This window comes from Kickxella alabastrina (assembly GCF_025024165.1).
Source record: "Kickxella alabastrina strain RSA 675 chromosome Unknown BX661scaffold_19, whole genome shotgun sequence".
NCBI classification, from domain to species: Eukaryota; Fungi; Kickxellomycota; class Kickxellomycetes; order Kickxellales; family Kickxellaceae; genus Kickxella; species Kickxella alabastrina.
In genome coordinates, this window is record NW_026251490.1 from 102,082 (window position 1) to 116,123 (window position 14,042).

The 14,042-nt window shown below is 50.1% G+C and overlaps 7 protein-coding genes across 7 annotated transcripts; 1 reads left to right on the forward strand and 6 right to left on the reverse strand.

Moving 5' to 3' along the window:
- Positions 1 to 142: 142 nt before the first annotated feature.
- BX661DRAFT_185698 (Dynamin central region-domain-containing protein) lies at positions 143 to 2,680 on the reverse strand. Its single transcript, XM_051536846.1, has 2 exons — positions 2,399 to 2,680; positions 143 to 2,259 (listed from the first exon to the last, which is right to left on the reverse strand). The coding sequence occupies exons 1-2, from the start codon at positions 2,500 to 2,502 to the stop codon at positions 306 to 308; spliced, it is 2,058 nt and encodes a 685-aa protein (XP_051390003.1). The 5' UTR covers positions 2,503 to 2,680; the 3' UTR covers positions 143 to 305.
- On the reverse strand, positions 2,681 to 4,980 carry BX661DRAFT_185700 (WD40-repeat-containing domain protein). Its single transcript, XM_051536847.1, has one exon. The coding sequence runs from the start codon at positions 4,877 to 4,879 to the stop codon at positions 3,056 to 3,058; it is 1,824 nt and encodes a 607-aa protein (XP_051390004.1). The 5' UTR covers positions 4,880 to 4,980; the 3' UTR covers positions 2,681 to 3,055.
- Positions 4,981 to 7,101, reverse strand: BX661DRAFT_185701 (thioredoxin-like protein). Its single transcript, XM_051536848.1, has one exon. It carries the CDS (start codon positions 6,806 to 6,808, stop codon positions 5,249 to 5,251), a length of 1,560 nt encoding a protein of 519 aa, XP_051390005.1. The 5' UTR covers positions 6,809 to 7,101; the 3' UTR covers positions 4,981 to 5,248.
- A 603-nt stretch (positions 7,102 to 7,704) lies between these two features.
- Positions 7,705 to 9,078, reverse strand: BX661DRAFT_206725 (uncharacterized protein). Its single transcript, XM_051538637.1, has 3 exons — positions 8,983 to 9,078; positions 8,601 to 8,863; positions 7,705 to 8,470 (listed from the first exon to the last, which is right to left on the reverse strand). The coding sequence occupies exons 1-3, from the start codon at positions 9,006 to 9,008 to the stop codon at positions 7,842 to 7,844; spliced, it is 918 nt and encodes a 305-aa protein (XP_051390006.1). The 5' UTR covers positions 9,009 to 9,078; the 3' UTR covers positions 7,705 to 7,841.
- Positions 9,079 to 10,421, reverse strand: BX661DRAFT_185705 (zinc-ribbon-domain-containing protein). Its single transcript, XM_051536849.1, has 2 exons — positions 10,172 to 10,421; positions 9,079 to 10,078 (listed from the first exon to the last, which is right to left on the reverse strand). The coding sequence occupies exons 1-2, from the start codon at positions 10,280 to 10,282 to the stop codon at positions 9,233 to 9,235; spliced, it is 957 nt and encodes a 318-aa protein (XP_051390007.1). The 5' UTR covers positions 10,283 to 10,421; the 3' UTR covers positions 9,079 to 9,232.
- Positions 10,422 to 11,389: 968 nt separating this feature from the next.
- BX661DRAFT_145044 (putative ZWF1-glucose-6-phosphate dehydrogenase) lies at positions 11,390 to 12,889 on the forward strand (the record flags this gene model as incomplete). Its single annotated transcript, XM_051533086.1, has 1 exon — positions 11,390 to 12,889. One exon carries the CDS (start codon positions 11,390 to 11,392, stop codon positions 12,887 to 12,889), a length of 1,500 nt encoding a protein of 499 aa, XP_051390008.1.
- A 37-nt stretch (positions 12,890 to 12,926) lies between these two features.
- On the reverse strand, positions 12,927 to 13,922 carry BX661DRAFT_185710 (putative ubiquitin--protein ligase hus5). Its single transcript, XM_051536850.1, has 3 exons — positions 13,635 to 13,922; positions 13,249 to 13,515; positions 12,927 to 13,151 (listed from the first exon to the last, which is right to left on the reverse strand). The coding sequence occupies exons 1-3, from the start codon at positions 13,698 to 13,700 to the stop codon at positions 13,008 to 13,010; spliced, it is 477 nt and encodes a 158-aa protein (XP_051390009.1). The 5' UTR covers positions 13,701 to 13,922; the 3' UTR covers positions 12,927 to 13,007.
- Positions 13,923 to 14,042: the final 120 nt, after the last annotated feature.

The window sequence follows — 14,042 nt, forward strand, 5'->3', positions numbered from 1 at the left end:
AAGAAAAGGAGAGAAAGAAAGAGGGAAGAAAAAATAAAGACAGCACGCTGCTTTTACTCTATTTTTTTTATTTGCACGCGGAACCTGAAAAAAGGGAGATGGACAAAAAGCAAAATCGCGCAGTCGTCCTGTTTTTTTTTATTGGCATTCATATTTCATTTTTTCTTTTCATCAAGAGACCACCCATTTTCTGTAAATATCATGCGCGATAAAGAAAAGTTATGTGTGCGAGACAATATTAGAAAAATGTATAAATTATGCGCAGCGCAAACAACAAAACAAGAAAAGAAAAATATGCTTCACATCTACACTGAAGAAACAATAGTGTCAGCCTTCTTCAATGCATCAATCATCTTCTTGCACTCATTACGGCGAGCAACCGTCGACTCGCTCTCCTTGAGCAAATCCGCGAGTGCCTCAGGGTTATACAGCTCCTTGAGCAACTCACGCTGCAGGCCCTCCTTGGCAAAGGCAACAAGCTTAAGCATAATGGATTTAGGCACCATGTCGATTGTCGTGCGCTTGACAATGTTAAAGTATGACTGGATCAAGAGCTTGATGACCTCTGTCTCCTGCTGCTCGCGCTCAGACAAAGTGCCCGAGGCCTTGAGAACCTGCGGCGGTGACTCCATCATTGGCTGCCTCTTCTTCTTGTTCTGCCAGAACGACCCGAAGAACCCACCATCCTTGGGCACATTCATCTCATCATCCAAGCTGCGCTCGTTGATGGACACGGACTGCCGCCCGGTGGCCGGCGCACCCGGCTGCACGGGCTTGGGCGGGTGCATACGGTCATTGACAATGGCGATGGCGCGCTGGCCGCTGATAAAGTCGGGGTGCGCCGTGTTGATGTAGCACTGCTCCATGGCGACAAGGTCCTGCACAAGCCTGTTGGTCGGCAGCATGGCGTTCTTGAGGAATGTAATAACGACAGTATTGAACTGGTCGCGCAGCTGGGGGAAGCGCTTAAAATTGGGCTTCATCAGCAGCTGGTTGACAATGCGCACGAGCTCGTCGTAGGTCATCGACACACACTTGAGGCAGGGGTCCTCGAGCCGCCTGATCTGCTTCTTGACAATAACCTCAAACGCGCTGGTAGCGACAAACAGCGAGGGCGACGATCCCGATGAGTTGTACAGGATTGTCCGAATATCTCCGTCCTTGACGTGCTCCAACGGGTCGATGGACTTGACACCGTTGCAGAAGATCTCGTGGAACACAAAGCTGATACGCGCGCCGCCGCTCAGCTCATACGTCGAGAGGTCCGTCGACTGGCCCTCGAGTGCGCTGCGGAAATCAGTGCAGAACTCGGTGATGATACTCAGCGTCGTGTTGGCTGCCTGGCCGGCGGCATCTGTCAGTGGGTCGCCGAGCTGCTCGAGCTCGCTGCAGTACTTGGCCAACGCTGCTGAGATCTTGGACTTGATCTCGGGAAGCGTGATTTTAATGTGGTGCATCAGCAGGAGATTCAGCTTGCGCGCGAGGAACGGCGTCCCGCAGTACTGCGACTTGCTCTGGTACGAGCTGTGTCTCTCGAAAAAGTTGCGCTCATTCTCGAGCGCCGACTGGATAGTGCGCTTGGTCTGAATGTCCTTCTGGCCGCGGTTGACGACGGGAACGTAGCCCAGACGCAGCGGGATGACGCGGCCGGCCAGAATATCAATGACATCTGTGCCGCTGTCCATGAGGTCCACCTTGGTAAGAACGCCGATGGTCCGTGTGCCGTCGGGGTCGACCTCGCGGGCCATCTTCAGGCCGTCAGAGTTGGCCAGATCGGTGTTGGCGCCGGTGACCGCCAGAATGATGGCGTTGGGCTTGGTGATGTATGTCAAAATCATGTCGCGAATCTGGCGCTCAATGTCCTTGGGCTGGTCGCCAACGGGGACCTTGGTCAAGCCGGGGAGATCCACCAGCGTGAGTGTCAGCACATTGGGCGAGAACACGCGCAGGTTGATCGGGACAGGGGAAATGCCGAGATTCTTTCCAGTCTTTCTCTCGGTGTCGTTGACAATCTCGTCGCGGATCTCGTCAAAGTTGTAAAACTTCTTGCCAGGCAGATGCAAAAACTCGCCCCACTCGTTCGGGTTCTCCTCGCCCTTGCTCTCCTCGTCCTCTCCCTCTTTCTTCTCGACAACCACTGTCGCCGGACGGTTAATAAGCTGGAGAACGAGCGGGCGGCGGGTCACAATGCCCGTACCGCGTGGCAAAAAGTCGCGGCCAACAATGTTTTCGAGCACCGAACTCTTTCCGCTGCTCTGGCTACATGGCGGTGCTTTAAATGCAGGGTACAAAAGAAGAACTAATTTGTTAGAAGCTACTCTCTGACTTTTGCATAAACTCAAACAGTGCCTCATTCAACTTTGCATAAAAAGAAATAAAAACGGAATAAAAAACGTACCTTCCAATTACGACAATCTGCGGAAGGTCGACTGGGTTGTGCACGCCGACCGTCGAGAAGGCGTCCTGCAGTTTGTTCACGGTCTTGATAAGTTGCTCATCCATGGTTCAAATGGCGGTAAATGTAGTTGTGTACTTGTCAAATAAAACAAAGAGAGTAGGTTAACTTTGATGCTCGCGGAGCTGAAAATGTGTGGAAAAAATAATATTAAAAAAACGAAATGCAGTTTTGAAAGAGTGCGAGGGTAAGGAAAAGAGAGAGAGCGCGCACGCAATAGATGGGGGAGGGGAGGAAAAGCGGGCAAAAATATTATACGCTTCGTTTTTCTCTGCAATGTTCGTCGCTCGCATCTTCCCTTTACAATCGCACATCGGCGCGTCACATGCGCTTTGCCTTCTCGCACGACGTCACGTTGCCGGCTTGCCGCCACCCCAAAAGGCCCCATCACCGCACTCTCCCTGCCTCTCGCCCACCCCCCAAAGGCGCCCTTGCGCCGAGATATCGCTCGTACGGCGCCGAGAATGTGTCAAAGTTCAACAGGCCACAAAGCCTTAAAGAACACACAAAACCGCAGCTTGGTCTTTCTGCCAAGACCTTTTTTATAAAAATAATTACAAGCGATAGTGTAAAAATACACTAACTAAAAATAATTTTTTTTCAGACCTTGCGGTATTGCGCGACACGGATAGTGCCGTCCTCACTCGCAGACAGCGACCGCTCGGCGGCAAAATCAATGCATGAAATCAAATCCTTGTGCCGCCGTGTGGCATCAGTGAGCACAGCCGAATCAACATTGAACACGAGGCATTGTTCGCGAGGAGCAACGACAATGTTCTCTCTATCAGGCGTAAAAACCACACGGTCACAGTCCAAGCGCGAGTCGGCAGCAGCAGCAGCAGCAGCTCCGCCCTCAGAGCCCGCAGCAATGCCCAGACTGGACTCGGCGAGCATCTGGTTATTCTTCCGCAGCGACCACTGCGTCAGCCTGCCCTCCTCGGTGACCGCCATTAGTGAGTCCTCGTTGAGGCTGAACTCGATTGCGCACAGGTCCTTGCGCTTGGTGTCCAGCTTGGCAACCGTCTCCATGCTCCGCGTGTCCAGTACGCGCACATGGCCGGTGTTGTACGCCAGCGCAGCCAGGTACCCGTTGTGATTGAGCGCCGCGCTGATTCCCTGCGAGTCCACACCGCCGCTGAGTCTTTTGGTGCCCAGGGTTTTGCTGGAGCTTGCGTCCCAGATCTGCAGCAGCACGTCCGATGTGCCCTCAGGCTTGGCCGAGTTGACCGTCAGCAGCGCCGAGCTGACCGAGCTCGCCAGCATAGCCTGGATCCACGGGTGCTTCTTCTCGAATACCAGCTGGCGGCTCATCAGGTTTGTGTTGGTGTTGAGCGTGTGGATGTAGCCGTCCTCGTCGTACAGATACAGTAGGTGCGCATGCTTCTTGTCCCATGCCATCGCGTTGACGGTAAAGTTCAGCTCGTTTTTCAGTCTGGCTGCCGCAGACAAAGGCTCGGGCGACCAGACCTTCAGTATGGATTCGTCGTCGTAGCTGGCAATGAGATCGCCAGTCACCGAAAACTTGGCCAGGCTGATCCCAGAATTGTGCTCAAGGAAAATGTCCTCGCGGCTGATCTTGAGCAAACTGACCGGCTCGTTCGTCTGGATAATGCCGATGGGCTGGCCAATGTCCAAAGACTCCCTGGGGACAACCACAGTTTCTGCAGCCTGCATGACAGGGCTTTTGACCATATCCACGCTGCCAATGTGGTCCTCGACAAGCCCCGAGCCGCTAGCTATGTGCTCGAGCGACTTTATCCTGGTCTCGCCGTTAAGCTGGTCCTCGTAGAGTTTTATCCTGCGCTGCAGCACCTCTCTTTCCCTGCGCTCCCTGTCAAACAGCATAATGCGCGGCACTGCCATTGCCGGAAACACGGTTTGCACAAAGTCAACCAGCGCGGTGCGCAGACTTGTATACCAGTCAGGGCTGAAGTACGCCTCGAACTCGGGTCGGCCCATCGGCTTCTCCACATACTCAAGCCCCAGCCACGGAATCCAATCCCCGCCCTGCTGCCCGAGCACATGCCCGTGCACATCCATGAACTCGCGGATCCGCCGCCGCTTGTCTGCATTGACGGCCGAAACCAGGAACAGCCGAATCAGCCGCTTTTCAAACATCCTCGTTGTGCGGTGGTACTTTGGGCTGAGGTGCGAAAAGAACCGTAAGGTGAGGTACTCCCAATATGAAAGGAGCTCTTCGACTTTGAGCTCTGTGGCCATTGTCAGTAGGTCGTCGACAATTTTGTCCGCCTTAAAGCCCTTGTCCTGGTCGCGCGCTAGGTCCTCCTCCAGTGTCTTTAGCGTGCTTTTGAAGCCGCGAAACAAGAGGTACTCGCGAATGAGGTCGTCTATGTGCTCTATAGACTCGATACCGGCCTTTGCTGACTGCACGTAGTCGGCCACGCTTGGCGATAGTGGCGCCATTCTCGGAGAGTTAATGCAGAAATAATATTATTAAAGTAAATGTAAGAGAGTATATGCTTGTAATGTACACAGGAATTCAAAGCTGGAAAAATGACCAAAGAAAGAAGAGAGACGCATAGCCGTCGCAGGAGAAGAGCAGCATCCAAACCCCGATGTTTCGCTGGAACCGCGTATTATTTTGAATAGGGAGGAAAAAAGCTCCGCCGGGAAAGGCACGTGAACCTCGGCAACTATGCCACGTCAAGCCGTGTCAAGCCGGGAGAAAAGCGCCATTGCCAAACAAACGCATTCGGACATTGAAGCAGAAAAAGAAACATTGTGTATGGAGTATGGAAAAAGAAGTCAAGGAAACTCTAAAAGAAATATGTACTAAAGCTCGATGTGCCTGGTCTCCTTGGGCGTGAATCCGACGGCGTGCGACGGCGCCTCAAAGTAGACAGGCTTCTCATCAGCGGCACCCTCAGCGACAATCTCGGCATGGTCATCGGAGTGCACGGCGTGGTCCTTGATGAACGCAACAAACGACTTGTGCGTGCGGTTGCCCTTGTACCGAACAATACGGTTGTCGCCGGCGCGCACAAGAACAATAGTCGGGAAGCCTGGGAACTGAAGACCAGGGTCGGACGAAGGGATGTCATTCTCTGTAGCATCCATCTTGGCAATGACCATGTTCTTGTTCTCCTTGAACGTCTCGCCCAGCTCAGTGTACGCCTCAGCCATGCGCTTGCAGTAGATGCACCAAGGCGCGTAGAACTCGATCAGCACGTCCTTGCTCTTGTCAAAGACCACCTCTTTGAACTTTGACGCGACGAGGTTGTACACGCCATCGTCGTTGGGCCCAAAGATGACCTGCGTCTTGTAATCGGGCTCAAGCTTGTCGTTGAAAAAGTCCGCGACAAAGTCACCAACAGTGTCCTTGGTCAGCGGCTTGTCCTGTGGGTGAATGTACTTGAACTGCTTGTTAATGTCCTGGATGGCAAATGCCGGCCACTTCTCCTTGAGGTTGATGCTCTTTGCATGCTTGCGGTAGACATTGGCGTCGACCAGGGCCATGCTGACCCACCGCCTGTACCTGGTAGCCAGAGAAAGCAGCTCGCTCTCCAGCTCCTTCCGCGACTCAGCGCTGTCGTAGAACACCAGCCCAATGGGGATTCCAGCGCGCACATAGGTTACAAAGGTCTGCGCCGAAAGCTCTCCCATGAGCGGCACCGAGCTGGACCGCACGCTAGCCCGGAGCAGGCTCACGTTGGTGGTCGCCTCGAATTCATCCTTGCGCGTGTCAAAGTCTTTGTAGATGGCCAGGCCAGGGAAAGCCACGCCCTGCTTGGTAGCCAGAGTCTTGTCAGTCGTGTACCCAAACGTGTACTCGTCCCGGAGCTCATTGGCGACTGTCTTGAGCGTCTCCAGCTCAGCCGACTTTTCGGCAAAGAATCCCACGACGACAATGTGGCCGCTGCCGGTGAACTTGTCAAAGGTCTTGGACGTCACCTCTTCCACAGCAGGCAACTTGCGCTTGCGCATGTACTCAACTATCGAGTTCTGCTGCCGTGTGCCGTTGTAGGCGGCAAATACGCCATTTTCAATCACTTTGAGGGTCGGGTATCCCTCGATGTTATGTATGTCGCAGATCTCCGACTCTTTGGTGCAGTCCACTTTGGCCAGAGCTACCCCATCGTCCTTTAGCTCTGCGGCCGCGCTCTCATAGCCCGGAGCCATCGCCTGGCAGTAGCTGCACCATGGGGCGTAGAACTCCACGAGCGCCAAACCCCGCGTTGCTGTCCAGGCCTTGTAGTTCTTGCTGTTAAGATTGATGACTGCAGCCTGGGCGGTCTTGGCGGCGTCGGCGGCGGAAACAATGGCAGCGAGACCGGTGAAAGCCAGCGTGACCGCGGTCATGGTCCGCACTACGCGCAGTGAGTCAAGCTTCATAAAAGTGTATCGGTAACGTTTGTGCTATGGAAGTATGTTTTTTTATTTGAGTGAATGACAAAGTGATAATAAAACAAGAAAAATATACAACAGAAAAATATATAGATAAATTGAATAGAAAATGGAGAAACAAAAGTTGAGCAAAACATGCAGTCCGTATTCTGAGACCACAAACAATAAAAACTCGACTGATGGAAAGCGCCCCAGCCAACGTGCGGTGGCAAATATTTTAAAAAGGGGATACCAAAAAGAGATGCAACGTGATAAATTTAAAAAAGAGAAAAGGGATGCAGTGTGCTTATTCTAAAAAATAAAAAGATGGAAATTTCTTTATTACACCCCTTTATAAGGACAACATATATATGGTACATCCTGGCTACCATCTAGGCGTAGCTATGTCCGCACCGAGGTCTTACTCAAACCACATGCAGGGACTACAAAAACTAAAGTAGCTGACGTAGCCCCCCGAAACCAATCTGACTTTATTGTGTTGGATTTGTCCCTCTACCCTCTATGAGCCCTGCCTTTTTTATCTTGCCGCAGCTCCAGTCTCTGACCAGCTTGTGACACGGCTTTGTGAACTCTGCAGCCTGTCCCTGCACGGCCTGTGGCCACTTGAGCATATCCCACTTATGCACTCTAATAGCGGCTGCTCCATCCTCATGCACTGCCATTGAGTTGCAGGTTATATTCGCAATGCCTCCTCCTTCGCAACCTGCGCCGATGTTATCCAGACCTGGGTCCAATTGCCTGGCGGTGGAGGTTTGTCCGCCAGGGTGTCAGTAGTATTAAACTCGAACACTCGATCTGCCAGCTAGAGCGTCAACCGTGTTCAAGATAGCTGATGTTCGGAGTGGACTCCAAACAAAAAGATGTTTTGTTCCAAAACCCTAAATAAAATGAATACCTTAATTATTTGGCCAAATTAAAAAAGTTAAGCATAAAGAAAAAGAGTGGCAAGTGCCTGCTTTGTGCTATCGAAAAGCACCCGGCCTGGGAACACAAACACGTGCCCTAATGGAAAACAGCGTCGTCACTCGCTCAACAGTCGCATCAGCACGTCGTGGTTCATTACTGGCGGAAGCTTGCGACCGGAATCATCCTTGACCGATACAATCTTCCCCAGCACATTGAATTCAACCAAAATGCGCCTTCCCGACATTGCGCCCACGCTCTCGCCAAGCGTCAGCATAAGCACGTTATTCTCAACCTTAGCGCCAACAACCGGCGCAATGCTGCGAAGCCAGCGCTCCACGAGCCTCTGCTGCTCCTGTTTGTCCGCGTCGTTCATTTGGCGCTTCTTCTCGTCACTCTGCAGCCGCTGCAGCCGGTCCTCCAGCCGGCTCCGCTCGCGGTCCATTTCGTCCCGCATGGCGGTCTCGCGCACCAGGTCGTTGTGCGCAGCTTGGAGCTCGCGCGTCTGCTGCTCGACTATGCTCTTTTCGCGCGCTTCTTTCTCTTCAAGCTCTGTGGTTAGCGTGTCGAGCTCAGCTTCGAGTTTTGTAATGCTGTCGATTAGTTCTTCGTTTTCGCTTGATAGGTCGGTTGCTTGCTGATACTCCCGGGCCTCAGCGTCGATCTTCTCATTGGCCTGCCGGACCTTTTCGCTCAGCCGCAGCTGTACCTGCTTAACCAAGCGCTCCTCTTCAACAACAGTCATCTCTACTTATAAAAACCAAGCAATAAAAATAGAAACAATTGGCAAAAAAAGTGGAAATGTATTAGTGGCCAGTATTCTGGAACAGCTTGCATCCAAAAAAACTGATCCGTTGTTATTACCGAATAAACTTACCAAACTTTTTGAGCTCGCTCTGGTCAGGGATAAACGCAGCTCCGCTGATGCGTTCGGCAAACATCTCGCGCGCCCGATATGCAGTAATGGCCTCGCGGTTCTGAGCGTATATCTCACTATAGTAATCAATGTATGCGTGGATGTTTGCCGGGAACCGCTCAACGTCTGTTGGTAGGTCTCTGGCGCAGGCCTTTACGTGTTCGAGGTACTGACTTTTAAGGTCGTTTATCCATAGCTTGCTTGTGAGCAACTCGTCACGCTGGCTATAAGGTTTTTTTTGCAGTGAGTAATTCGTTGAAATTAAAAATTAGTAAAGTATGGCAATTGGTGCGCTGTACTACTGTATCTATTCAAAAGAGGGGGAAATGCGGACGAGCCTTACTTTGCGCATTCTTCAAAGTCGGCCATTATTTTAAATATTAATTGCTAAGCGTATAAATTAGGTTGATTGAAAGTACAAAATGAAAGAAAGAGAAATATGACAATGAGCGAAAAGGAAGAAAAAAATAAAACCAAAGGGTGCAAGTTTTAACAAAACCTGATTTCCAAAATAATAATAAAAACTGTGTACCAAAACACTCTGCAGCCAATCAAAACACAAGCAACTCGCCGCCACTGGTCCATCCGCGCGCTTATTGTCCTGCGACGCCAATTCCGCGGGTTGTCGAGAGGATTGAAGTATTGTACGAGCGGCAAAGGCTGCATTTGTGGTATACAAAATGGTACTGAGCAACGGATCTCTGGCGGCAGTCGTTGCAGTGAATCTGCGACTTCATATCTTTGTACTCCCGCGGCATGGTGCACGCCTTCATATAGTCCTCGATGGACTTGAAAAACAACCTAGTGTCGCATATCGAGGCCGAGCATATGGGGCACTTGAACGAGTGCTCGGAATACTTTTGCAAGCATTCCTCGTGCATCATGTGTTGGCACTTTGTCTGCACAATCGCCTTGTTCGAGCCAAATATATGCTCGCCGCAGACAGGGCAGTCGCAGTGCAGCTTCTTCTCTGCGCACCCGTGATTGCTTCGTGCTTCGACAGCAACACATGCTTCGCAGATATGGCAGTGGTAGAACTTTGATTTTTCGCCGCTCAGGCATATCCCACACTGGTCACAGTGAAATATGCTCTTTCCGGGGCCGTCGTCGATGAGCCGGCATTTGTGGCAATAGTAGCAGCCCATTTGCTGTTTGCACTTCCGACAGTCCTGCGCAATCGGCTGCTCCTCCTGGCACAGCATGCATTTCATTTCATTAACCGAGAATCTGTCCATCGCATGGCTGTTAACTTCGTCGTGGCAGAAGCGACAGGACACCCAGGAGTCGCAGCACGGCGCAAGCAGCTTTGCCTTGAGCTGGTAGTGGGAGCAGCCAAGGATTGTCTGTGCTTTATCGTTGAATGACACTCTGGCCATTCGCCGGGTTATTTTGTCAACCGTATCATCTTTGGCCGAGGGCTTTCTCGGGCTCATTAGCGACTATGAAAATGGTGTAGGGCTGTAAAATATTAATATTGTGATGCAATCTCTTTTGTCGTTTGTGTTGAGGATATTGGTGTTATGTTGACTTACTTGTATTCTCTTTGCTTTCTCAGACTCTGAAAGCGCTGAATCGCCATAAATTGCCTTGATTTTAGTCCGTAGCATCGATTGCTGGGCTTCTATGGCAGTTTGCGACACCATTTTTGGCTGATATTTGAAGTATGTTGGTACTATGTATAGAGTGGTTGGCAGTCAGTTTAATAATAATAAAAATTGGTTAAAAGACGTGTTTGGAAAGTCTGTGAGAAAATGGAAATAAACGGCGAGATGTAAAATTTCCTATATGTTACGCACAGAGATTGATTCTTTCCGCCCCTGACTTTCAGTTGCTGTTGAAAAGACGTTGCTGTTTTTGCCCTGTGCAGCGCGTCACATGCGCTTCTGTCATTTATCATAAGGTCTGTATACTTTATATTTCCTCTCCAATAGTCATCCGCATAATGCAAATATATGTGACGATCTCTGCCTAGCTGATGCTCCTGTGACCGGATTTACCTTCTTGTTCTCCAGGTCTCCGTCTCTCAGGGAAATAAAATCAGGCAGCCGCATAAGCGTGTGACAGCTTTGTTTGGTACGCAAAGGAAAATAGAAACTTTTTTCTTATTTTCTATATGTATACGGTGGAACTGCACCCACAGGACCTGAATTGATTATGATCAGCGAATTATTATCGGACATAAAAAAATGCATATGTGGCTCGCATCGCCTTTGATCAAACCGAAGCCAATTCCAGATTCTCGGAAACCTAGTCCTATCTGGCTGGTATTAAGACCAAGTTTTTTCCATTTCGATGTGTAATCTGATTTCATTCAGCGATTCTGGTGGTGAGGCGCGTGTACTTTGATTTTATTTTATTTGATCGGAAAATCTTGCATTGTTACTGCTAGTGACCGCAGAAAATCAAATTATCACCGGCGTGTGCACCTCTCCCAAAGCAGCAGGATTAGGCGTGCACTCGCAGTAAGTTTAGGGGGCGGAGGTGCGATACGGAAATTATGTAGGCGTGCCGAAGCCTTTGAAAGCCTCGACTGCTCAAAAAGGTCGAGACATTTTTCTTTTTTCTTTATCAATTGCTGCTCTGTTGCTCCTGTTGCTCCTTTTCCCCTTGTTTTTCATTTTATAATTCATTCAGTCGACAACAAATACACTCTTTTTTCTTACCAAAAAGCTCTCTGAACAACCTTATTATTTTTCATTCTTGCTAATATGTCCAAATCGTCCAAATCGTCCACCACGTCGTTCTCCACAATGAACTACGGTATTGATCGCGCTGCCAAGAACGACATACCGAGCACAATAGTGGTATTTGGTGCCTCAGGAGACCTGGCCAAGAAGAAGACATTCCCCGCGCTGTTCCACCTCTTCGGCCAGAACCTGCTCCCTAAGCGCATGCGCATCATTGGCTACGCGCGCACGGAAATGTCCGAGGAGGAGTTCCGCAAGCGTATAACCTCCAAATTTGCACCCGAGGCCGACAAGGATCTTGTGAAAAAGTTCCTTGACCTGTGCGAATACGTCAGCGGCAAATACGATGTCGATGCAGACTTTCAGAACCTTCGCAAGGAGATTGACCGGCTGGAGAAGGATGCTGGCATTGGTACGGATGCCGAGCGCATCCATGTGTATTACATGGCCCTGCCGCCGTCGGTGTTTGTTAGCGTCGCGACCCAAATCAAGAAGAACGTCTATGACGAGAGCTGTATCAACCGCCTGGTCATTGAGAAGCCCTTTGGCCATGATCTAGAGTCCAGCCGGAAGCTCAGCAAGGATATTGGTGCGCTGTTCGACGAGGTCGAGGTGTTCCGCATTGACCACTATTTAGGCAAGGAGATGGTGAAGAACATCCTTTCTCTACGCTTTGCCAATGTGTTCTACGAGGCCGTGTGGAACCGCCATTTTATCTCCAACATCCAGATCACTTTCAAGGAGCCTTTTGGCACGGAGGGCCGCGGCGGTTACTTTGACGAGTTTGGCATCATCCGCGATGTCATGCAGAACCATCTGCTGCAGGTCCTGAGCATTGTTGCCATGAATCAGCCCAAGTCGCTGGATCCCGAGGACATCCGCGATTGCAAGACCGAGGTGCTGCGCAACATCAAGCCGATCAAACTTGAGGACACGCTGCTCGGTCAGTACGTTGCTTCGGCCGACGGGAGCAAGCCCGGGTACTTGGATGACGATACTGTGCCTAAAGGCTCAACCACTCCCACATTTGCGCAGTGCGTCCTGGAGGTCAACAACGACCGGTGGCACGGCGTCCCCTGGATCATCAAGGCCGGCAAGGCGCTTAACGAAGCGCGCATGCTGATCCGTATCCAGTTCAAGGACATGCCCAACTCGCTGTTCCCCAATCTGGCCCGCAACGAATTGGTTATTCAGGTCAGCCCCAAGGAATCGGTCTACATCAAGACCATCGTCAAGGAACCTGGGCTCTCCACCAACTTGGCCATGTCCGAGCTCGATCTCACATACAAGACCCGCTACCATGACATCAAGATTCCAGACGCCTACGCCACGCTGATACTGGACGTGCTGAACGGTGATTACTCTAACTTTGTGCGCAGTGATGAGCTCGACGAGGCGTGGCGTATTTTCACCCCGCTGCTGCACCAGATTGAGAAAGAACATGTTAAGCCAAAGCCCTATGAGTACGGCTCGCGCGGACCCGAGGGCATGTACGAGTTTGTCGAAGAGCGCACAGGCTACAAGAGGGCTGGCCTGGAGTACCACTGGGAGGCACCAGAGTGAGGAATACCTTTTTTGTCTTATTTTTATTTTGCGCCTTTCGTTTGTAAAAATTTCAATTTTATTGTTTCAAAAAATGCGCGCCTTGCCTGTATGTGTAAGCCCAAAGATATTATTAAATCTACAATCCAGGAAACAGCTTTGCCTGCTCACGCACCTTTTCCTCGTAGGCCTTCATGTTGTTTCTGAACATCTGATAGGCTTCGGTCTGCGCAGGATCGCTGTTATTGGGCTCGTTTAGCAGGCTCTGGACACCGAGCAGAATCTAAGATTATGATGAATAAAAATATTTAATTAGCAAAACAAATATGAAAAATAAATAATTCAAGTGTTTGTTGCAAGTCAATAAATAAAAAACTTACCTGCTTGACGGTGATGGATGGCTTCCAGTCTTTTTCAGCATTTAGAATGGACAAACACACTGTGCCTGACGGGAACACATTGGGATGGAACAGTGCTGGAGTGAACTGGCACTTGGGAGGCGCCACTGGGTAGTCATCCGTGAACAGCAGCACACATTTGTAAAGCCCATTCTCCCATGGCGTATCAGTTTTTCCCGGAATGCCGCACTCCCAGCGCATCAGATCCAGTGAATCGTCTTCTTTCCTCTGCGGGCGCGCATAGAATCCCTAAAACAAGCACAATTTGAATAAAGAAAAATGTGGCTTTAGCAGACAGAACTGGCAGGTTGTTTGCGCATTCGAGTTCTTGGAATCCTGGATTTGTGATGTTACATCAAAAGACGTACATAAGGATGATCCTTTCTCCACTGTTTCCTCTCCTCCATCAGGCGACTGCGGCTGATACCAGACATGCTGAATGACAAATGCTATGACCAGAATAAAGATGCCAGTGAATGGTGCTAAATGAAACAAAATAATAGTTGAGCAAAGTAAGGTGAATTGACAAAGTTAACGAGGATATTTGTGGCCTGCAATTGGCCAAGTGTGACTAATGAAAGGCGGTCTTTGACGGCAATAATATCGGGTATTGGGATTAATCACGTGGATTTTGTTATGACATGTTTGCAAATGTATAAAAATCAAAAGCACATCGTTGCTGTTAATATAAATGCATATGTATTAGGTTGCAACAGTTTAATTACAGTTTACATGAATGATTGCAAAAATAATAAATATTTAGAGAAAATCTAAAC